Source organism: Microcaecilia unicolor, chromosome 2 (assembly GCF_901765095.1).
Source record: "Microcaecilia unicolor chromosome 2, aMicUni1.1, whole genome shotgun sequence".
NCBI lineage: Eukaryota > Metazoa > Chordata > Amphibia > Gymnophiona > Siphonopidae > Microcaecilia > Microcaecilia unicolor.
This window is the reverse complement of record NC_044032.1, coordinates 173,723,573-173,748,164: the sequence shown is the minus strand read 5'-3', so window position 1 is coordinate 173,748,164 and position 24,592 is coordinate 173,723,573. Positions and strand designations below refer to the sequence as shown.

Sequence of the window (24,592 nt, the reverse complement as noted above, 5' to 3'; positions counted from 1 at the left end):
GGACCCCACTCTGCAAACTGCAGTGGGACCCAGGGGGCAGACCTCTGATGTGGGTTGGACAAGGACACAGGAAAGTTTTGGCATTAGTGGACACTGGTGCCGCCGTAACACTCACTAGCTTTATACCTGCAGGATCACATCCCATAGGGCCAATAAATCTGTCCACCTTTGCAGGAGACACCAAAAGGGGGTACCAGTATGGAGATGTACAGTTTAAAATAGGAGATGATACATTTCATACCACAGTAGTGCAGTGCCCTGACACATCCACTGAAGTGATAATAGGCTCTGATTTTCTACACAAAAACAACATGGTAGTGGATCTATGTAATCAGATACTATGGAAATGCCCTCACTATGAGTGGCAGAAACAAATTGATCCGTATTATAAACCAAAGTGGCAGAAAATAGCAGGGATAATGCCAGAAGCAGAGCAGAGCAGGTGGAAAGAACTTTTCCCAGACCTCTGGACCACTAGTGCCACTGATTGTGGGAAAATAAAATCCTCTGTGAAAGTTAAGGGAGAATCTGTACCACCACAGAAACAGTATCCCTATCCTAGGGAAGCAATCCCTGCACTTCAGGGTGTTATATCAGATCTCATGAAACAGGGAGTAATTAGAGAAACCCAATCTCCTTTCAACTCAGCTCTTTGGCCTGTAAAGAAGGCTGATGGCATAAACTGGCGCCTCACAGTGGACTACCGAAAGATTAACAAAGGTACACAAACTATAGCCCCTATTGTTGCCTCTGCACTAGATATCTTAAGCTCCATCACCCCAGAGAGTAAGTGGTTTTCTGTAATAGACTTGGCAAACTGCTTCTTTGCTATTCAGCTTCATCCAGAAAGCCAAGACAGATTCGCATTTACATTTCAGGACAAGCAATACACATTCACCCGCCTTCCTCAAGGGTTTCATAATTCCCCTACCCTGTGCCACCTCCATGTTACACAGATGCTAGAAAAATTGGGGGTCCAGGATAGAAAATATGTTCATTCATATGTAGATGACATTTTGATTGTGGGTTCTGACAGAGAGGAAGTTCAGGGTCGCACAGAAAGAGTCCTTGCTTTAATTCTGGAAACAGGTTTCAAGGTGAATCTGGGTAAAGCTCAATTGGTCCAACAGTCAGTTCAGTATCTAGGGACCATAGTGGGAAATGATGGGAGGCAAGCTGATACCCGTAAGGTACGTGCCTTGCTGGAAGCACCAGCTCCCCACGATGTCCATTCCTTGCGAGTCCTGTTAGGGGGGTTCAACTTCCTCCGCTCCTATATTTATCAGTACTCTGATATTGCAAGCCCCCTGTATAGGCTCCTGAAAAAGAAAAGTCACTGGGAATGGACTGAAAGAGCATGAGAGAGCACTGTCTAGATTGAAAACTGCTGCAGCACAGGCTCCAGCACTAATATATCCAGACCCTGCTAAAAGCTTCACCATCAAGTTAGCCACAACTGAGACTGCTTTAGCTGTGGTCCTTCTCCAGCGTAATCAACAGGGAAAACTTTGCCCTGTGGCATATGAATCACGTAAACTGACTGATGTGGAGAGCAGGTACACTGAATGTGAAAGAGAATGTCTAGCTGCTGTTTGGGCAGTTCAGACATTCCAGCATCTCTGTGGAGAGGCCCAAATCTCTATTTCCTCAGGTCACACTCCCCTCAAGTATATAATTTCAGGTGCCCTTACTGGCTCACACATTTCAAACACAAGACTAGCACAATGGATCCTAGTTTTAATGAACAAAAGGGTTCAATTTGAAATCCAGAAAAGTCCAAGCCTTTTAGCCCATGCACTGATTGAAACTGGGTCCAATCACTCTTGCCCTTATCAAGAGAATCTGCAATCTCCCCTGCAATGTCCCTCAGCGCCCCCTGTAGAGGAGGCTAAGACTTTAGTACCACCTAGAAACATTTGGTTTACGGATGGGTCCTCCTTTTGGGACAAAGGTATACGATATACTCAGTATGCAGCCCTCAGCATAGACCAGGAAGTCCTAAAAGGTAAATCTGATAGTCATTCCTCAGCTCAGAACGCAGAAGTATTAGCTGTCCAGGCTGTATTGACTCACACATGTCCACACATAGACACTAATATATCTCATGAGTGCCTCATAACGCACCCTTTAATGATATACAGCGATAGTGATTATGTAGTACAAGCCTGTTTAGGGTGGCTGAGTCAGTGGTCTCGTAATGATTTCTGCACTGCTGATGGCAAGCCCTTGCAGCAAGGACAATTGTGGAAATGGATTGGGAATTGGTTACAGTGTCATCCAGGTAAATTAATGATACGTCATGTTAAATCACACCAGGACCCCCACCATTCCCTTGAAGCTTCTTTTAACCATCAGGTAGACATGTTGGCTTCTCAGATTTCTGCTGTCACTAGATCTGGTAAAGATACTTCTGAGCATATACCAGATCAAATATTTAGACAAGAGCTGATTTGTTTAGCCCACTCATATTTGCATGAGGGAGTAGAAGGAACCCTCAGTCGCCTTAAAGCCATGGCATCATGGCCAGGAATGAGAAAGGAAGTGGAGGATTGGGTAGGCGGCTGCCTACAATGTGCACAAGTTAAAGCAGGACAGACTAAACCAACACCACTTTTACATCAGAGAAGGGTAGGACCCTGGCACCGGTTACAAATTGATTTCATAGACAATTTACCAGTGACCAGAGAGGGATACAAATACCTTCTAGTTATTGTTGATGCTTTTAGTGGCTGGGTGGAAGCATTTCCTTGTAAAAATCATACTGCACAGACTGCTGCTAATAAACTGTTCTCTGAGGTAATTTGCAGGTTTGGCACTCCTCAAATCATCGACTCAGATCGTGGACCAGCATTTGTGGGTGAGATTTTCACAGTCTTGTTACAAGCCCTAAATATAAAACACAAGCTTCATGTTCCATATCACCCACAGAGTTCTGGGCAGGTAGAGAGAATGAACAGGACCATAAAAGAGGCCCTCAGAAAGGTTGTAAATTCAACAGGCAAAGATTGGGCTCAGAAATTGCCTTTGATACTAGCATCCATACGCAGTACATCCCGCCTGAATTCACATGTAACCCCTTATCAGATACTGTTCGGACATACTATGCCACTCCTAATTTCTAGTGACTATATCAATCAGGACCCAAATGATGATGAGACAGACCCTACTTTTGTACAATATATCAAACAACTAGTAGAGGATAAAACCACTCTGCAAGCCAGAGTCACTCAAGCCCTGGAGAAAGCAGCTCAATCTAAAAGTCTACATTCCGCTATCAGCCCCCTCTTTGAAGTAGGTTCTCAGGTAATGTACCGTAAGCTCTTCAAGGGAAAACGGGACCATGCCCTCTCTGCAGGTTGGAATGGCCCTTATACAGTATCCAACCGTATATCCCCAGTGGTATATCAGATCAGCTTTCCACAGGGAAAGACAAAATGGGTACACATATCTCAGCTAAAGAAGTACACCTGATTGCTTTTCCAAGTAACACTAGGTGTCCCGAGCACTCATGTGGGCTTCTGCGGTGACAGGAATATAGAAAATGTTTTTGCAATGGCCCTTTGTAACACTGATAAGAATTAAAGATGTAGCTTCTATTGTTCTTTTAATTTTAAATGTAGCTTTATTGTTCTCTTGATTTAAAATGTAGCTTCTATTGTTCTTTTAATTAAAAATATAGCTTCTATTGTTCTTTTGAACATTTAAGATTTAGTAATGTCTCTTTGCAATAAGTCAGATTTAAAATGTCTCTCTGTGATAGCTTCTGTTGTAATTTGTTTTTGTTATAATATTAAGTAAGGATTTAGAAATGTCTTTTTTTTTTCTGATGAGTGACTCCTACTGGAGTTGAAACTAAAATACTGGGTAAGAAGTTTTAAAAATGCCTCCTTATAATGAGTAACTCCCGCTGGAGCTGAAACTTAATATTGTGCTTTAATGTGAATTAACAAGATATGCTTACCTTTATAGAAAAGAAACTAAAGCCTAAGCTATATTCAGCTTGTATGCCGTGATCTAAGACCCTGAGAAGGAACTGTGAACCAAGAGAGGGAACCCCTACCAGAACCGGAGAGCCATGTGACCTGCTAAATTAATGTATAATGTGTTTTTCTGTCTTTTTCAGAGTTCGAGTGTAAATCTAAGATTAAATCTAAGATTTTATGGTGCTAGGAATTAATGCATACATGGCTATCTCGATGCCTGTTCTACTTATGAGATAGTGCGCCTTTCTAATTACTATTAATATTTGCTAATTTTTGCTTATTGTATGCATAAGAAATGATTCTAAAAGAATGAAACTGCTTTGGCAATCCAAGATGGATGCCGCGTACGTTGCTTCTGTCTTCTTGTTTTCTACTTACAGGTTAAGCTCAACCCTGGATCTGGAATGGACGATCAGAGACCTAAAGGCCTAATAGAGCTCTTTGTTTGTTTGTCATGTGGTCTCCATGTTTATATGTTTGTTTTATGTTATGGGGTACACAGAGAACTATAAACAGACATTCATAGACCCTCCCTACTAACAGTCCTTCCATTAGTTCACATTGTACCATGTCCTTGCCCAAGAAAAAAAAAAAAAAAGAGAGACCATTTTCACTGGCAAGCAAGCTATAGAAAAGAATCATTCAAGCTATGGCTCACGTATAATAAGTTCTACTAATTGCTATCTAAGGTTATATATTCACATGTATATATTTGAAAATATGAGCGAAGGTTTCTCTTTACATGATCTATTAGGTACAATCAGTACAGGGAATGTTTCTGACCTTTTTAGTTTATTCTACATTACAGCCAGGACGCACACAATGTCTCTCCCTGGAATGAAATATTGGCTGTGTGCAAAGCAAAATTAACATATCTTTTCTAAATTCTTTACAACATTAAACACATGAGTGTTGTCTATTAAAGTGCAACATTAAACACTGTTAAAGCAGATAAATATGGTAACCTTTTACCACACTCATTACCCATAAAAGGTTTCTCTCTGAAAAATAAAAGTTTCTCTCTGAAAGGTAGTTCATGGCACTATACCATGACTCTGATTTTTTTTTAATTTGGTCAATGATTAAGTAAATATTATTGCATAGGAATGATAGGAATAATTGTTTTGTGTGTAATAGTAACCTAGGAAATTATTATAATTGCATACATATGTCTTTCTTGTTTCTAATGAAACAGTAGTATAATAGCTCCACATTTACACCCTTGCTTATGTATCACTGCTGTGAATACCTCAGTTAGCCTCTGAAATAGAGAATATAGGGAAACATTCACAGTGTTAGGAAACATTCATAGAATATTTTTCCTTGGAATGTCAAACGCTGAAAATATGACTGAATAGATTGTTCCACCCCATTGCGGTGGTAAATTGGTCAATTGCGCACTCTCATGCTATTGATTTGGCTAGCATACTGGGTAAGATATCCTGTGGCACAAATTTGGGAGCAGCCTATGCCCCTGAGCAGGTGACACAAAAAGAGGTGGTCTCTGGAAATAGAGCAAAATGACGCTTGTGTGGCTGAAGTCATATAAAGTGTACTTGCGATCCTATTTTAAACCAGAGCAAAGCCATACTCTGCCACCTGACAGAACGGAAGCCTAATGAAACTGACCACAGAAAACTTAACCCTAGCTACCTAAATGTAAGTCATGAGCAAACAAAGTAATAATGATGAGTCTTTTAGCTTATAACAGTCATATTCCAGCTAAGGACATATTCCAAGCTTCATAGTGATGTGACATAGTAGATGACGGCAGGAAAAATACCTGCACGGTCCAGTCTGTTCAATGTCCATTATTAAAAGATTCACCTCTCCCAATACACATGCCCATGTAAACAGTTCAGTACCTTTGCTATTGTTGTTTTGAAATTATGCTACTGTACGAGGTTGTTAGAGTTGTTTTTTTAATTTTAGCTTTTATAGTTCATTTTATGGCTCCTCATTCCAATATATATTAAAAATTTATTTTCACTCGGAGCCAAGAGAGGGAATGTAATGGTATCAGTTTATTACTGAAATATGTAGCATATTTGGTGGATTATATATATACACCAATATATTTGTGCAGCTCTTAAAAATACAATGCAGCAGAACTGGCTTTCATTCCAAAAGCCCTCTCCCCTCTCCCTTTGGGGAATATTTACAAGACAAAAGTACTGCTGCAGTGGCAGGGACCTCACCTTGTTTTTTCTCATTCCTCAAACAAAAGACTTAAGACTGCTTTAAAGTTTTAAATTGACTCTATTCCTCTGCCCTCCCACCTAACAAAAGATGGACTAAGGTGGACACCTGAATAAAACAAAGAAACTCAGGGGAACCATAAACAGGACATTTGCTTGTCAAAGGTATACCTGCCCCTCCCATCAGCTTCCAGACATGTGCAGAAAGGAAGGACTTGTAATGTGTATCTGCCCCAGAGACTGAACAGGACATCAAAAGACATTTGCCAGCAAAGTCCAGACTGTAAGTCTCGTGATGTCATAACACATGAGACCAACTCAGGGGTCGTGTGCAGACATGAGACTACATTAACCATAATGCCTTGCAAAATATCCAAGACATGCACACACCATGCTTCTCTGCTAACATTATAAAAGGCCTGGAAACAGCCCAGCTCGCTCTCTTGGGACCTGCCTCCTCTCTTGGAACCTGCTCCTCTTGGGACCTGCCTCTCTCTTGGGACCTGCCTCCTCTGGAAACCTGCCTCTCTTGGAAACTTCTGCTCTCTTTGGGGTCCGCTGATGCCTTGCTCCTAAAACATGTGCTTACCTAATGCTGTTCATACTGTGTAACAAGGACTTGTAAGTAACATAACTTTTGATCTAGACCTGCTACTTTGTTCTATTTTTATGCATAGATTACCTGTAAAGATTCCTCTTAAAACCTACCTCTCGTGTGCAATTGTATATTAAATCAATCTTTTTGAAGCTAAAAATATGGTCTCTTTGTGTTATGAATATATATATACTTAATATATTTAATTTATTGCAATTATCACCTTTGGTGATTGGTGGAGAAATTAATATCCTAAAACTTATAAATACAGCACCTGCTCTTAAATTATAAGCAGTGGCGAGTTGCTCTCGAGCTATTTTCCCCAAAATAACTCATTTCTTCCAACATATTAATTGCTGGAGAAGTGGGTAGAATTTCTTGTAACAAGTCGAGGATTAATTGGTATGGAAAAAGAGGTTATATTTTTTCTATATAGGTCGCTAAAAAAATTCCCATCTTTAAGTACTGTGTTCATTTTTAGAGGCTGCACCTTTGTAAGGACACCAGATGCAGAGGAGACAGATGCTGAAGAGAAGGGGGGAGAGTAGGGTAAGGGAGAGATGCTGAAGACCATGGAGGTTGCGAGGGAGGAAAAGCGAGATATGCTGGAGACCATGGGGGGGGGGGGGGTGTAATGTTGGACACCACAGGCAGAGGGGGGAGGGAAGGATACTGATACTGAAGAGAGGAGGGGAGGGCAAGGGAGGGTACAGATACTGGAGAACATGGAGGGTGGTAGAATGCAGGACACCACGGGGGGGGGAGGGGGGTAGAATTTGGACTTCACAGGTGGGAAGATGCTGAAGGGGGAGGGAAGGAGAGATGTTAGAGAGAAGGGGAGTAGAGAGGATGGAAATAGTTCTGTAAAGGGCTACTCAAATGAAACAAGAACTGCAATCAAACCAGTGGCGTAGCCACAGGTGGGCCGGGGCCCACCCAACAGTAGCACACGTTTAATGGTAGCTGGTGGGATCCCAAGCTCGGCCAGCTGAAGACTTTCTCCTGATGGTAATGAAAACGCTACTCTCCATGATACCGGCACCTGTGCATGCTGCTGCAGACTGCCAAGGTGGAAAGAAGCATTTTTCCACCAGCTGAGATATTTCTTGGGTGGTGGTTGGGGGGGGGGGGGGGGGGGGGAGACACTTGGTGCCCATCCACTTCTTGCCTAGGCCCACCCAAAATCTGTTGTCTGGCTACGTCCCTGAATCAAACAGTGACAAAAGGCTTCACATTTAAAATGTAATAAGCATAGGGAAGAATAAAAATTGGAAATAATTTCAAATATTTCAAATATTTGGTGAGTCTCCAACAAAATATAGGAAGGTAATATTCTTCATAGAAAAGAAAATTCAAGGACAAGACGTTATCATCTTAGGGCTCCTTTTACTAAGCAGCGCTAAGCCCAATGCGGGCTTACCGCTTGCTATACAGGAAGTACTGTCAGGCTATCAAAGCAGCCTAGCAGTACTTCCCACCCCTAGAGTGACGTTACTTCCGGCACTACAAAACTTAATTTACTTTTGTAGTTCCAGAGTGTACCCGGTGGTAAATCAGGCAGTGCTGCGCGCTGCCTGGTTACCGCTGGATTAACGTGGGAGCCCTTACTGCCACCTCAATGGGTGGCGGTAAGACCCCCTGAAACGGCTGTGCAGCAAGTGCTTTACTTGCCGCACGGCCATTTCCTGCAGGAAGGTGAGACTTCGCTTTTACCAGCTTCGATAAAAGGGGGCCTCAGCGCAAATGTAAAACATGCGCTGATGCAAGCACTGGCCCCCTTTTGCCGCATTTTTTAAGACTTAGATTATTGAAAACAAATGTGTTAATAACAAAAACAAAACAAATATATATTTTTTACTGTGAAGGTGACAGATGCCTGAATAACCTACCAGCAGAAGCAATGGAAACCAATACTGGGTCAGAATATAAGGTTTAGAGGCTGCAGTATTGCATACAACTTACCTCTTACTCCCTTCAATGGCGGAAGGAAGGGGAGTGATGATAGCATAGTTGCTTACTTGTAACTTATGTTCTCTGTAGACAATGGATGGTGATACCTCAAGCGGTGCATTTCTTTGAAAAATGTTGTAAAATCTAGACAGAAATTCACAAAGCTCCATCTGCTTTCTAAATTTTAACTTCTGCAGGGATATTCTCAGGATCTTAGATATCCATAAGAAATCTAAGAAGAGTTTTTTTTTTATTTTCTTCTACACAGCAACCTGAAGTAAATAAATCCTAATAACTAAATAAACAAATAATAGAGCTAGTGATATTTTTGCGGTTTGGGCTACTGATAAAAGATTTAAAAATAAAAGGGTATTGTTGGAGGCCAATTAGTCATTTAATAAATCTGTTCTGATCCTTATGTGTAACTGAAACATTTTGGGCAATCTGTATACTAGGTTCTGTAGGAGCGACAGGCCTTACATCACATAGCACAGCACTACAACATACACAACATACATGGTTCCATAAGTCAGAACTTGGTTCCTTAAAGCATCCTGACACGCTGGGCTAAAGCTACTACTACTTAATCATTTCTATAGCACTGCCAGACATATGTAGCACTGTACATATTATATACAGGTACTTTTTCTGTCCCTAGAGGGATCAGATTTTGATTTTTGCCGCACATCCATTTTTGGCAAAATTTATTAAAAAGGGCCTTTTTTATAGGTGCGCTGAAAAATGGATTGGCGCGCACCCAAAACCCACACCACCGCAAGCCATTTTTCAGCACACTCCTCAATATGGAATGGTGGTTGTTTCTTCTTCTTTATTTTCATTGCTACTGCCTTACCTTTATTAAATTTAATGTTTAAATTTAATGTTATTCCTCTGTTGAGATCCTTATATCTTTGTTTCTCCTCTCTCCTTTCTTAAATTGTGGTCAAATGAAGAGCAATAATTTGTTTTTGATCTGATTGTTCTCTACATTTTCTTTAGTATTTGTCCCATGTTTCTTGTTAACAAGGCAATCTTGTAATTGTGTGTCATATTTTAATTTAAAAAAATCATGCAACACAGGAGATGAAATGTTCCAACTTTCACATATTTATTAAAGTGATAAAATATATAGATTTATTCACTTTTTTCTGCAATTTTATACAATATATTGCTGAAGCATGTTTCAGACACAGACCGTTTGAAAGTCCAGTTCACATGGGCTTTATTTTAACAGAAAAAAAAACACAAAAAAAAATATAATCCATCTTTTAATTTCATGCAGCATACAGAATTTGTTCTTAAATAATTACAACAAACAGCAGGGAAGGAATGTTGTACTAAATATCAGGGAAGGAATGTTGTACTAAATATTCCATCCAGTGATATACAAATAGTAACTCAACACTGTAGTTTATACAGAGGAAAGATCTCTCTCAACACTTTCTTAGAATACTGCAGCAATCAAGATACAGTAGCATGCCTTACAAGGGCATAGGAATAGTTTAAACTAACAATTTTAAAATTATTCATCAAGACAAAAATCAACATCTTTATTTCTCTCAATTTTTTTTTACACAAAAATGTCTGTACAGTACCTTTACTTTTCACCCAATAGAAAAATTTCTTTTATTTGGTAAACAATTGTATGGTAAACTTGTTGTGTTTTTTTCTTTTCATTAATTTTACCTGGCGTAATCACTTTATTTAAAAGAAGGCAAGTTTGGCACTTTTATACTGATGTCACCAATGTTAATATTTCGTGGGATTTCAGGAAGATTCATATTCTTTACAGCAGACACAGCCCGAGCTGGAGCTCCTGCTAGACCCGCCTGTACATAGAAGCAAGGAAAAGAAAAACACTTTAGGTGAAGCACAATATGAGAACTTCACAAGTAACACAACTTGTCACGATGGAACATACAGTTTATTTTGGGTTAGGAAGACTAGATGGTGTTCTTGATTGGCATGAAATGGGTTATTTTGAAATACTGATTTAGAAAGAGAAAACAATCCAAAAAAGGTTAAAAATGTGGAAGATGCATGCAATGTCAACAATGGTTTAAAAAAAATTACTAAAATATTCCCAACAATGGCTTTTCTTCTCATGGATTTGATAAAAACAGTAATCATAAAAGGGTTAAGGAATGCAATTATTGCATTTAAACTACTAAACTAGATATGCAGACATTCATTTTATTTATTTTATTCGGCTTTACTTGGATTTCAGGTTCAAAGTTACTCAATTAAAAAGTTTGCAGAGGTCTAGTGTCTAATTTAAACTAAGTAAATAAGCCTTGGGTTTCAGACTTCAATCATTCTCTGACTAGAACTAAATTTAACCAAACAAGGTAGAAGCACATCCTGACCTTCCTGGAGGCAAGAGACAAGAACATCATTCTGCTTCCACAGAGAAGCTATAGCTACCACTCACTCTCAGAGTGAAAAGCTGTTTTAACAGAGTTGCATTCAAGGGATGAAGCTCCTGGGAGGAACTTTATGTGAAGAGTCTTAAGTTACAAGCTTAAGAAGACTGCTCCAGAAGTCTTTCTATATTTACATTCTTGAAAGGCAGGAACCAGTTTAAGTTAATGAACCAATCTACTTTTCAAAGGCACATTTATTACTTAATTTGCCTGTCATATGAAAATTCAAGAGCAAAAACACAGCAGGATACTATCTTCATGTTCTACCATAGCATCATTGGGGTTACTTACATTGGGTAATTCTGTCTTTTATTCTGATAATATAATTTTAAGGTAAAGTATGCAAGGTCCCATTGAAATAAATGGATGCATAACACAGTTCTAGCATTTTGGAGTTCATCACTATACAGTGACTAAAGAAAGACTATACACCTTCTTCCAAAATGCTTATCTTTATCATCTTGGTTTATAGCTTGAAAATAAATGTATGAAAACATTTTGTTTGTTCGATGTATCTATACATCCTATGCACCAGTGTTTCTCAAGTCAGTCCTGGAGTATACCTTTGCCAGCCAAGTATTCAGGATATCTACAATGAATATACATGAAAGAGATTTGCATATAATAGAGGCCATGTATGCAAATCAATTTCATGCATATTCATTGTGGATATCCCGAAAACCTGACTGGCAAGATGGTACTCCAGGATCAACTTGGGAAACACTGCTATACACAACAACCAAGTAAAATATATTTCATAAATTCTTAGAAAATGAAATAGAAGAAAACATGGTTGGGCTTGGTTGGATAAGCTCTGGTGTAACTAACTGCCCTTCAAAGTACATATTAAATGATTTGTCCCTAGCTGACAACAGGAAAATTCACCTGATCCTTTTTGGTTCCTCTGCTGGATAGTACATTTCACTGCAAACGTCCAACTATGAGCACTGAGCAGTTTGCAAAAACTCCAGGACAAAGCAGTGTAAAGGAATAGACCAAGTTGAGTATAACAGAATTGCAAAGTTCCTGAATATCCCTCAGGGCACGATCAGAACAGTTATCAAAAAGTGGAAGGTGCATGGCACCACCTAGATATTGCCTAGATCAGGCTGTTCCTCCAGATTAGGGGGTCCTTTTACAAAGGCACACTAGCACTTTAGCATGCACTAAAAATAAGCATGCGCTAAATGCAACCATATATTCCTATGGACATCCCCAGTGTTTAGTACGTGCTAAAAATTCTATCGTGCCTTTGTAAAAGACCCCCTCGATGGCTAAGTAAGGAGGGGACTGATCCAGAGAGGCAACCAGGCAGCCAATGGGAACTTAAGAGCTACAAGCTTTCATGGGCAAGACTAAGAGTGCATATGACAATATGCCAAGCACTCCAAATTTGGCCTGTATCGTAAGGTAAATACATGAAAAAGAAAAAAAAAGTGTGGGGTGGGGGGGGGGGGGGGGGGGGGAACACAAAAAAATCCCAACTTCCCAAAAGAGTCAAACAAACATCACAGGGGAAGTGCAGACAAGTGGCAATATAAAATCAACCACCTAAACTTCCACACCTTAAAAAAGGACACAGAAAGCTAGGAGGCAAGCTCCTTTCGATCTATCAATCACTTGATTCCTCAGCTTAAAGGACCTATTTTCTTTTCCATTTCACATAAAAAGTTTTTTTTATATGTACCATTACAAAATATAATAAAAAATAAATAATCAAACAAATGATTACTTATCTCACAACAAACAAGTGGATAAAGCACAGTGGAATTCTTGAAAAGCTGCAGTCAATGTAAAGGACTAAGTATTTTAACAATATACAGTGCAATACACTTAAATGCAACGGTCGGGAACAAAGAAATGCATGCAGTTAAACAGAGCGTGCACTTAACCGTTGTGACCCAAAGAAGCTTGACATCTGATAAACATATGTATAGTACTGTTTATTATTATAAGTACAGTATACAATCTCCATTAATTGACATTAGGCTTACTTGAAGCAATCAGTTATAGCCCTCTGTACAATCTTGGGTCTGTGAGTTCCATAGACTACATCTGCCAGACGGTAAAAACTGTCATAGCACTGACATCCAGTGGTCTCCAGATAGGCCTGCACGGTGTTGAGACTCTCCAGTGCTCTTGCAAAAGTGACAGGAGGAGGTTGTTGAATTTCGACAGCATGCGCCTCGCTGCTCATTTCGTCATCTGTTCCATCATCAGCCGTTGTTGCCTGCGTGTAGGCGCATATCTCTACATCAGTGCGGTCGTCAGCTGTTTGTAGATCGTAATTAACAGCTATGTAGTGATGGAACTCCTCTTCAGTAACACCGGCTGGGATGTCAATAACCTCTTAATCTGACACGTTTGCAACAGCTGCATCTGTTTAGTCTCTCTCCACATCCTTAACAAAGCTTGCCCGCTTGTAGCAGTTCACAATGGTTGCCTGTGTAACATGATTCCAGGCTTCTTTCTAATATGTAGGGAATCCAACAGTGATAGATTACGAGCCAGTTCAACAGCACATTTATCCTTGCCAGTCTGGTCATCAATAACGCTCATCAGACGAAGAAGCACAAGAGCCCAATAATGTTGCTTGAAATTGGCTATTATGACCTGATCCATAGGTTGGATCAGAGAGGTAGTGTTTGGTGGCAGGAAGACCACCTTGACGTTAAGACAGTCTGACATCATCCCTGTGTGCAGCACAATTATCACAAAGCAGCAAAATCTGACGCTTTTGTGCCCGCATTCTAGTGTCTAACTTCTTTAGCCACTGCTTCCAAATTTCCCGTCATCCATGAATTTGTGTTAGCCTCGTATGACACAGGAAGTCGCTTACCTTTCTTGAAGCAACGGGGCTGTTTGCTCTTTCCAATGACGAGGGGTTCCAACTTCTCACTCCCATCCATATTGCAGCAAAAGAGGATCATCAGTCAGTCCCGTCAACGTTTTACCTCCATTAGTTTCGACATGTTTGAATGCAAGTGTTCCATTAGGAATCGCTCGCCAGTAGAGACCATTTTCGTCAGCATTGAAAATGTCACGAGGTGCAAACTCGTTCAAGATGGTAGGAAGAACTGAAACAATGCAATTTTCAGCACCAAAGTCATCAGCGTCTTGTTTTTCACCATGCTGCTTTCTTGAATTTTATGTTGTTCCTCTCCTTCCATCTTTCCAAGCATCCAACAGTGGCTTTGAATTCAGTTAGTCCAAGACTTTCAGCTAGCTGATTAGCTTTCTCAATAAGCAGTGGACCAATGACAGGAAACTGTCTGCTCCTGACTCCAGAAAACCACTGAAGAGGAGCATCTTCTACCTCCTCTGCTTTTCCCGCCCTTTTACGTTTACGGTGTGGATTTGTATTGATTTGCCAGTCTACCAGAAGCTGATCTTTCTGATTCAAGACATGTGAAATTTGTCTGGGATTGACACCATATTCTTTAGCAATAGACGCTTGACTTTGTTTTCTAATTTTTTAAGAACTTCTATTTGTTCAGCTAGTGTTAAAGTCTTACAGTTCTGCCGCGATGATGACCCCGGTGTACACTCTAACAACATTCTTTTGCTTATTCTGCCTGTGGCAGTTAAAGGGGTGGTAAATTTGAAATCTCGTTGGTTGTCCCGCCTTCTTTCCTCCTCGAAATGCACCACCTGTTCCTCTGATCCCATCCCCACCAACCTACTCAACACCATCTCCCATACTGTCACCCCCTCCATCTGTCGCATCCTTAACCTCTCTCTCTCCACTGCAACTGTCCCTGACACCTTCAAGCAAGCCGTTGTCACACCTCTCCTCAAAAAACCTTCACTTGACCCTACCTGCCCCTCCAACTACCACCCCATCTCTCTTTTACCCTTCCTCTCCAAAATACGTTCACAGCCGCTGCCTTGATTTTCTCTCCTCTCATGCCATCCTCGATCCACTTCAATCCGGTTTTCGCCCTCTGCACTCGACAGAAATGGCACTCTCTAAAGTTTGCAATGACCTGCTCCTGGCCAAATCCAGAGGACACTACTCCATCCTCATCCTCCTCGATCTTTCCACCGCGTTTGACACTGTCAATCATGATTTACTTCTTGCCACGCTGTCCTCTTTTGGGTTCCAAGGCTCTGTCCTCTCCTGGTTCTCCTCTTATCTCTCCCACCGCACCTTCAGGGTACACTCCCATGGATCTTCCTCCACTCCCATCCCACTATCTGTTGGAGTTCCCCAGGGATCTGTCCTTGGACCCCTTCTTTTCTCAATCTACACCTCTTCCCTGGGCTCACTGATCTAGTCTCATGGTTTTCAGTATCATCTTTATGCTGATGACACCCAGCTATACCTCTCCACACCTGACATCACCGCGGAGACCCAGGCCAAGGTATCGGCCTGTTTATCCGACATTGCGTCATGGATGTCCGTCACCTTAAACTGAACATGTCCAAGACCGAGCTCCTCGTCTTTCCTCCTAAACCCACTTCTCCTCTTCCTCCACTCTCTATCTCAGTTAATAACACCCTCATCCTCCCCATCCCATCTGCCCGCAACCTCGGAGTCATCTTCGACTCCTCCCTCTCCTTCTCTGCGCATATCCAACAGACTGCCAAGACCTGTCGCTTCTTCCTCTTCAACATCAGCAAAATTCGCCCTTTCCTCTCTGAGCACACAACCAGAACTCTCGTCCACGCTCTCATTACCTCTCGCCTTGATTACTGCAACTTACTCCTCACCGGCCTCCCACTCAGCCATCTATCCCCCCTTCAATCCGTTCAGAACGCTGCCGCACGTCTTATATTCCGCCAGAACCGATATACTCATATCACCCCTCTCCTCAAATCACTTCATTGGCTTCCGATCAGATATCGCATACAATTCAAGCTCCTCCTACTTACCTACAAATGCACTCAGTCTACGGCTCCTCACTACCTCTCCACCCTCATCTCCCCCTATGTTCCCGCCCGTAACCTCCGCTCACAGGACAAAGCCCTTCTCTCAGTACCCTTCTCCACCACTGCCAACTCCAGGCTCCGCTCATTCTGCCTTGCCTCACCCTATGCCTGGAACAATCTTCCTTTACCCATACGCCATGCCCCCTCCCTACCCATCTTCAAATCTCTGCTTAAAACTCACCTCTTCAATGCTGCCTTCGGCGCCTAACCGCTTGAGAAATATAGAATGCCCCAATCTATCCACCCTATCAGATTAACTGTTCACGCGTCCTCTAGATTGTACACGTGTCTTTAGATTGTAAGCTCTTTGAGCAGGGACTGTCCTTCTATGTTTAAATTGTACAGAGCTGCATAACTCTAGTAGCGCTTTAGAAATGTTAGTAGTAGTAATCTCTTTACACAGACTTGTTATTTGCAAAAATAACTCTGGTTGCTAAATTCCGTACTTGTTGTTATTTAGACTTCAGCAACTTTGTGCAACCAATATAGAGTTACAACAGTCCAGTTCTGAAAGTATCAAAACCTGAACCAACAATCTAAAGACAGACAAATCAAAACATTTTCCGAATAATTCTTAATTTCTTTAATAACAGAAAAGAATTTCTTACCACCTTATGAACTTAAGTTCCTAAAGATAATTGTCTATCCACCTCAATTCCCAGAATTCTGGAAGAGACATCCAATTTTATCTGAAAATTATTAACTTGAAACATATCACTCAGAGGTAACGGTGGACCTACCCATTTAAGCTGTTTTCTCTTTATTACGCTTCAATTTATATGCGGAAATCCATGAATTGACTAAATCTAAACATGCACGAGTAGAATCATGTCCTACGTTGCCAATAGTGAAAGGCAATACCATAGTAAAGTCATCTGCATATATAAAAGGATTGAATCTTTGAGTTCTGTAGACTTTTTGATAATGGTTGCATCAAGATATTAAACAGCATAGGGGACCCACAAGTAGCTGCTCTCCAGGGCTCTGCCATTTCCATTATATATGATCTATCTAGAAAACCTCTGATCCAATACAAAACAGGACCACAGATACCAAAAAAGTCCAAAAGATATAGTAAAAAGTATAATCCACCAAATCAAAGCTCTATGTAAATCAAACTGCACTATAAGAAACTTAACATCTCCTGAGCTGTAGTAAGTAGTGAAATAAGGACTGTTTCCATGCTAAAACCCTTCCAAAAGCCAGACTGTGGTGCAATATTTGAAATTACTCTAAATAATTAATCAATTATTCCGTGACCCAAACCTCCATCAGTTTAACCAATAGAGGAATTGATGCCACCAGTCTATAACTAGAAAGTTCCTGCATATCTCCCTTTGGGTTATTCAGAATAGGTGTAAAATTTATCTCAGATTTTGATACTGGAAAACATCCAGCCTGAAGTTGTAAATTAAGCCAATCTGTTAATAAATTCAAAAACAGTAAACTAGCCAGCTTATTTTCAAAAGTTAAAGACACCTATATTTCGACCCAAATTGGGAGATGGGCGTCCGTTTCCCGTGGGCGCCCAAATCGGTATAATCGAAAACTGATATTTGGCGTCTTCAACTGCAGTCCGTCACGGAGACGAACAAAGATCACAGGGGCGTGTCGGGGGCGTGGCGAAGGTGGTACTGGGGCGTGGTTATCGGCCGAGGAGAGATGGGCGTCTTTAGCTGATAATCGAAACAAGAAGGGCGTTTATGATGAGAATTTGGTCTGCTTTATTTGGACCCTTTTTTTTCAGGTCCAAGTCCCAAAAAAGTGCCCCAATTGACCAAATGACCACCGGAGGGAATCGGGGATCACCTCCCCTGACTCCCCCAGTGGTCACTAACCCCCTCCCACCAAAAAAAACCCACTTTACAAACTTTTTTTCCCAGCCTGTATGCCAGCCTCAAATGCCGTACCCACCTCCATGACAGCAGAATGTGTTCTACCCTCTGACGCCTTTCCCTGGTTCTGATGCGGGTCTCGCCTGAGTGTGACACCTTTTCTGTTAAGGGCACTGCAGAGTCACATCAGCAATGCATTGTGGTGGGTGTAGGGTAGTGGGCGCCGTGATTCCACTAGCTTGTGTTAAATGCTCACGATGTTGGTAGTTGGTAGGCTCTACTCCGATGGTGCTTTTCCTTCTGCTTACTGGGTCAGCGTGTGCCCTGTTTTGTTTCCGGTAGTCCATGAGGTAGTGGCCATTTGTGTAAGACACTTTTAGATCCCTTTCATGTGTTAGCCACGTTACAGCACTTAGTTCTTACCTTGAATGTTACTGAAAGAGGGCATTGTACACCATTCTGCCAGCTCGGACGTACTGCTAATCTCAGTACCAGGGAGACTCGTTGCCAGTGGGGCACAACTTCTGATCTGCAGTTAACTGTGAGTAAACGTGCTTATTCAAATAAAGGACGTTTTCAGCGAGATTAGTCTTCAGGTGTGAACTGTTGTGCCAAGTTTATACGGCAGCAACAAGTCCTGTCCCTGGAGCACTTTTAGTGGGTACTGCAGTGCACTTCAGGCAGGCAGACCCAGGCCCATCCCCCTCCACTTGTAACACTTCTGGTGGTAAATGGGAGGCCTCTAAAACCCACTGTAACCACATGTAGTTGCCCCCTTCACCCCTAAGAGCTATGGTAGTATTGTAGATTTGTCCTTCCCACGACCAAATGGCTTGGATTGGGACGTTTCTGAGCTGGGCGTTTTTAGTTTCCATTATCGCAAAAAAAAAAAAAAAAAACGCCCATCTCAGAAGGGACCAAATCCATGGCATTTGGTCCGTCCAAACCGTATTTTCGAAACGAAAGATGGACGCCCATATTTTTCGAAAATACGGACTATCCCGCCTCTTCACATACCCGTTTTCGGATATAGACGCCCATGGAGATGGGCATTCGCGTTCGATTATGCCCCTCTAGGTGATCTTAATAAATAAGCAGGACATATATCCAACGAACAATGACAACTAGCACATTTCTTCAGGAGTCTTAAGGTTTCATTTGGTGTAATAAACATCCCAAACCCTATCTGCTGGAATTGGCCATGTATGTGCCAAAACATGGTACCATGTAGAGTCACCACCAAAAGTTTTAAACTACATATCGAGAATCCCTGGTCTGTTTTGAAGACCCTGATCCTGTTCCCACTCCTTTTTTGATGGTATCTAATTTCCTCAAACAGAGAAAATTCTCCCAGCATTTTTGCAGGTATTACCTGTGGGTCATTAGAATTGCTAAAGATTGGGACCCCTGGTCAAGTACGGCAGATACTGACGTCTGAAGGGACAACTTCACCAACAGGAAAATTGCAAATAATCACTATGGAGACTTTGATAAGCTAGAGATCATTTTAAAAAATTCCGACTGAACAATATCGTGCACAAGCGGCTCAGGTATCCAATCTTACAGAAGTTTCTGCAGCACATGCAGTAAAACAAAGAACATGAAAAACAAGTACAGGACTTAGATGTGAGACAACAAACTGGAATCTGCTGATGTGGTTATTATGAAAGATAATTTATTAACAGGAAGTTAGAGAATATCTCAAAATCCAGAAATTTAAGATGTTATGATTAAGGTTTATTGACTTATATAACACCTATACCCAAATGGTTTACAAATTTACATACATAAAATAAAAAAAAAATCACACGTTTAACATTACAAATAAACAATCCAATCATAACACATGCTAATAAATACATGTTTAACAAATGTATTCACTTTTCAAAGTTTAAGTCTATAATGCCTAAGGCAGTGGTTCCCAAACCTGGTCCTGGAGGCACCCCAGCCAGTCAAGTTTTCAGGAAATACACAATGAATATTCATGAGAGAGATTTGTATGCAGCGGAAATCTCTCTCATGAATATTCATTGTGAGCATCATGAAAACCTGACTGGCTGGGGTGCCTCCAGGACAAGGTTTGGGAACCACTGGCCTAAGGCTATGTTACCAAGATATTTAACTGAAATTCTTAAGTTTAGTACTCTACCCAAACTTCAAAATGTTTATTATGCTCTCTTTTCACCTTCATGTTGAAGGGGATGATCAAAAAGATGATTTGCTGGAATTTGAAGACAGATTTCTAGCATTATTTAAACTTCCTGGAAAAGGCCAAGACTATTCAATATACTACTTTGTTGGCTATTTTTGTTGAAAAGCCTGATTGTGATTTGGTTCTGAGAAGATTTTGTAAGTTCATACAATCTTTGTGCTTCCAAGTGGTATATTAAATTTATAATAAACTTGAAACTTTGTTCTATAATTCTAAGTTGTGGATTTTTCTGAATGTGGCTAGGGCTACACAGTCCCCTTTCCAACAGTTTCTGCTTCTTTGCCCAAGGGTCCAAAGACAAGGACTTATTACTATTTGAAGTTTCCTTGCCAATGTGTGATATTGTATAACAATGTAAAATACGTATTTTTGAACCATCAACTTTCTTTTCTTCTTTTTTGACTGAGAAAAGCCATATTTCTCTATCTGTGAAGGATGATCCTGCTAGTTCTTCTACTTAATTCTACTACTGAAATATAGGGGGAAAGTTCCTGTATGCTTAAATGGTCTCTTTTTTCCTTATTACTGTATTGCTTGTTTGCTCTCCTATTACTTTTATGTTCAGTCCCCTGTGGACTTTAATCAAAGAGTATTGTTGTTTGATATGCAATAAACTTGCTTTTCTTCTTGTAATTTTCTTACATATTCTTTGTTTCTTTACAAGTGTTATGCTTGGGCGATTAATTTTGTAAAAATAAAATAAAAAGAAAATCTGCAGTTTTGTTCAGCATCAGAAAGTCTTGCTCATATGACAATGAACTGTACCTAACAGACACTATTAAAGCCTCAGTGCTATTTTCACCTCTGAAATCACATCATTGACCATCTAGAAACTCGTGCATATTCAAATCTTCATTTGCATTAGGGTATATTTTTCGTTACATTTAGGTAACGTGCAAAATTAGATTCTGGTTGGTAACTACTAATATACTACTACTACTTAACATTTCTAAAGCACTACTAGGGTTACGTCAATATAGGATTGAAAGCAGACTTCTTTAGAAAATGGCACACAATTGCTTGTTTCATTGTTGCAGAAAGCAGCCCTGGACTTAAAAACACGCTTGTAATTCTATCTAGAACCGATATGTGTACAAACCAACCAGGCAGAACATGTATCCAAGATGCAGTCTCTTACACTCAACTAAGAAAGACTATACTGTTAGGTGACACACAGCAGAATGTGGCCAGTAGATTACTACTACTACTACTTATCATTTCTATAGCGCTACAAGGCATAGATTAGACAGAATCCACATCGGATGGAGTAGCCAAAGTACCTGGAGAGGTTTTATCCATTTTGTCAATAAAGAAATTAGCTAAATCAGCAGCACTGAAGCACAGATCTTTTCATGCTTGACAAATTAGGGCAGATCTCTTCATCATCATCAATATTTTCCACCTCTGTGTTGGCTCAATGCCTGAACTTTGCTGCAATTCAATGCTGGACCTTAAGAGTGCTCATCCTTGCACTTGACCCTGATTTCTTGATGTAGAGGAGTAAATAGAAATGTTGACTTGCTTGACTTCTACCAGCTCTGAAAAAGAGGCCACCTTCAATGATGAAGGCTCTGTAAATAGAAGCATTAACGCTGATGTAAGGAAGAATAACAATGTTGAAAACCACACTAGATTAAGCTGGAAGATGTCCAAGACCATAATGCTTCATAATAGAAGTAACAACTATTTTATTTGAGTTTGTGAAGACAGTCACCCAAGGTGCCATACAACAGGATAGCTTGATATATTGGGTCAAACCAAAGGGTCATATAACTTCAGCATCTTGTCTCCAGCTGTTGCCAATTGAGGTCACAAGCACCTGGCAGGATTCCTAAAAGTAGCAAGATTCCATGTTACTTACCCCAGGGATAAGCAAAGGCCTTCCCTGGGTCTACCATTAACAATGGTTTATGGATTTTTCTTCTGGAATTTGTCCAAATCTTTTATTTTAAACTAGCTACACCAACTGCTTTTACCACATCTTCCATTGTTTTCTCAACAGTGAGCCACATGTTCAAAAATCCATATACACGTGGGCTGCCTGAATTTTTATTTTAGATATCTTTATCTACATAGTAGGCCACATGATCAAAAATCTACATCGGAGGATTTCAAGGTGGCAAAACATTATGACAAGGTAGTGGCTGTAGCCAGGATGCTAAGCTGCATAGAGAGGGGGTAAAACCAGCAGAAGAAAGGTGTTGTAAATGCCCCTGTATGTTGTCCAGGCCACACTTGGAATATTATGTTTAGTTATAGAGGCTGTATTTAATTACGGAGATGAATATTTTTGACTACTATAGTATAGTTTATACTTATCAAACTCTGAGAATCTTTTTTCCTGGGAACTGCATTTGAAAACTGTTCTCTCTGTTATTAAGAACTTTTATTTCCTTAGTATTTTTGAACTAGACTTGCTTCTGCCCTACCTCCAGTGGTCCCTACTAGGCAGCATTGAAAGGCTGAGGTGTGGCTGGCCTCCTAAAATAGGGGAGCTAAGGGCAAACACAGGATCTTTCTTTGAAATCTGCATTTGGATTGAAACCTCAATGTCTGAGATAAGCCACATTTTCTGCATTCCTTCCCTCTCATTTCTAGCTGGCAAATCCTTTCTTACTTTGCCTGTTCTGTTTGCACTGTATTTTTAAAAACTGTTATAATTTGCACTGCATTTGAAAACCATTATAGTTTCACAGCTAGGAAACCCACAGATCTTGCTTCTTAGGCCCTACCCCTTAGCCCAAACAGCAGTGTAGTGAGGTTCTTTAAAGCAGCTTTGGAGACTGGTTTCACAACACATTCTACAGATACTTGGACCGGTGGCCAACAAGAAACGAAAGGTAGTGGTTGTTGGTGATTCTCTTCCGAAGGGTATTGAGGCACCCATCTGTAGACCAGACAAGTTGTCCAGGGAGGTGTGCTGTCTGCCTGGTGCCAAGATTTGAGATGTAATGGAAAGAATGCCTAGACTTACCAAGCATACTGACCACTATCCTATGCTGCTCATCCATGTTGGCACAAATGATACTGCTAGGCATCCTACTGAACAGATCAAGGGCACAATACAATACAATATAAGGGGTAAAGCGTTCCTGTGTACAAAAAATGAGCGGGACTTGGGAGTGATTGTGTCTTATGACCTCATGGTGGCCAAACAGGTAGAAAAGGATACTTGGGTATGTAAGGAGAGAGATGACCTGCAGGAAAAAAGAGGTGATAATGCCCTTGTATAAGTCTCTGGTGAGGCCCCACTTAGACTACTGCGTGCAATTCTGGAGAAAGCACATACGGAAAGCTATAAATAGTGTAGAACCCCCCTTTGGTGAGTTTCAAACAGGGTGGTTAGATGTTCTTTTCACGGTATCGAGGTTCCCCACTTTACAGTCACCAATAAGGAGTTGTACAGAAAAAGTATTTGAGGAAATTCCATGATATGTATGTTGAAGTATTATGAATGATGTCCGAATTGCACACTATGATGATAAAATTAAAATAATTTATTATGCAAGATGTTAAAAAAATGCAATAAATAGTTTCTATAAATATTTATATATATAACAACAAAACAGCGGCATTAAAACCTGGCTGTCAAATTTAAGTTATGAGTTCTCAAATTGCAGTCAGTTCTATATTGCACTACCACATATGCAAATACAACTTTCAACTATTTTTATTCCCCCCAGGAAAGAAACAATTGTATCTTCAATCAACATGGTTTCTTTCCAGCATTAACTGCACACAGCATGAATTAATCAGATGCGTATTAGCCTTTGCAAGTTTCCCTTACTTAGTTTTACTGTATCCTTGGAAACTTTAATGAAGTAAATTGATTCTTTGTATCTACTTCTTTTGTTTTCAGAATCAATCTTTCATCCTATTAAGAATGATCCAGAAGACCCCTGCACTCTGAACTATCAGGTAAGTATCTATAGATATATGTATATATAGTTCTTGAACTGCTGGAAGGGTGATGGCTGGATCACTTAGCTGTTTTGTAGACTTTTCTTGTATGATGATAACTTTGGTCTTTCTTTACATTGGTGCACTTTTGGGTCCAGCGTTGTTCTCTCGACTACGCTGGTGACCTGTTCTCTAAACAACTTAAAAAAGGAAGCAAAACCCTCTCTTCTTACTCGGTCAGGAACCTTAGGTAAGGGCTTATTTAATCCTATTTTACTGTGGCCGACTATCTCACTTTCAAAAGAAAAATAATTAATTTCCCTTTCAAGAGCCTAACTTGACTTTATTTCCCTGGCTAAGGAGGAACACTCTTTGCCTCCTGGCAGACATCACACTCCCTCTCACTCACAATTTCACTTTAACTCACTTTTAGCACACATACCTCCATCCTCACTCTAATAAGGACAATGCTCAGTATGATATTAAATCACAATACGCCTACTGCAGCGGCACCAACAGGTTTAACAGAGGCACCAATTCCTATAAGCTGTACTCAGCTATGAG

The 24,592-nt window shown here is 40.5% G+C and overlaps 1 protein-coding gene across 2 annotated transcripts in view; it reads right to left on the bottom strand.

Annotated features, from left to right (window-relative positions):
* Positions 1-9,810: 9,810 nt before the first annotated feature.
* The window catches only part of AP3S1 (adaptor related protein complex 3 subunit sigma 1), a 188,856-nt gene continuing 174,074 nt past the window's right edge, over positions 9,811-24,592 (bottom strand). For both annotated transcript variants that reach the window (XM_030193508.1, XM_030193507.1), the window contains one exon: positions 9,811-10,555. In XM_030193508.1, coding sequence (XP_030049368.1) covers positions 10,427-10,555 — 129 coding nt within the window. In that variant the 3' untranslated portion in view covers positions 9,811-10,426. The remainder of the gene's footprint in view (positions 10,556-24,592) is intronic.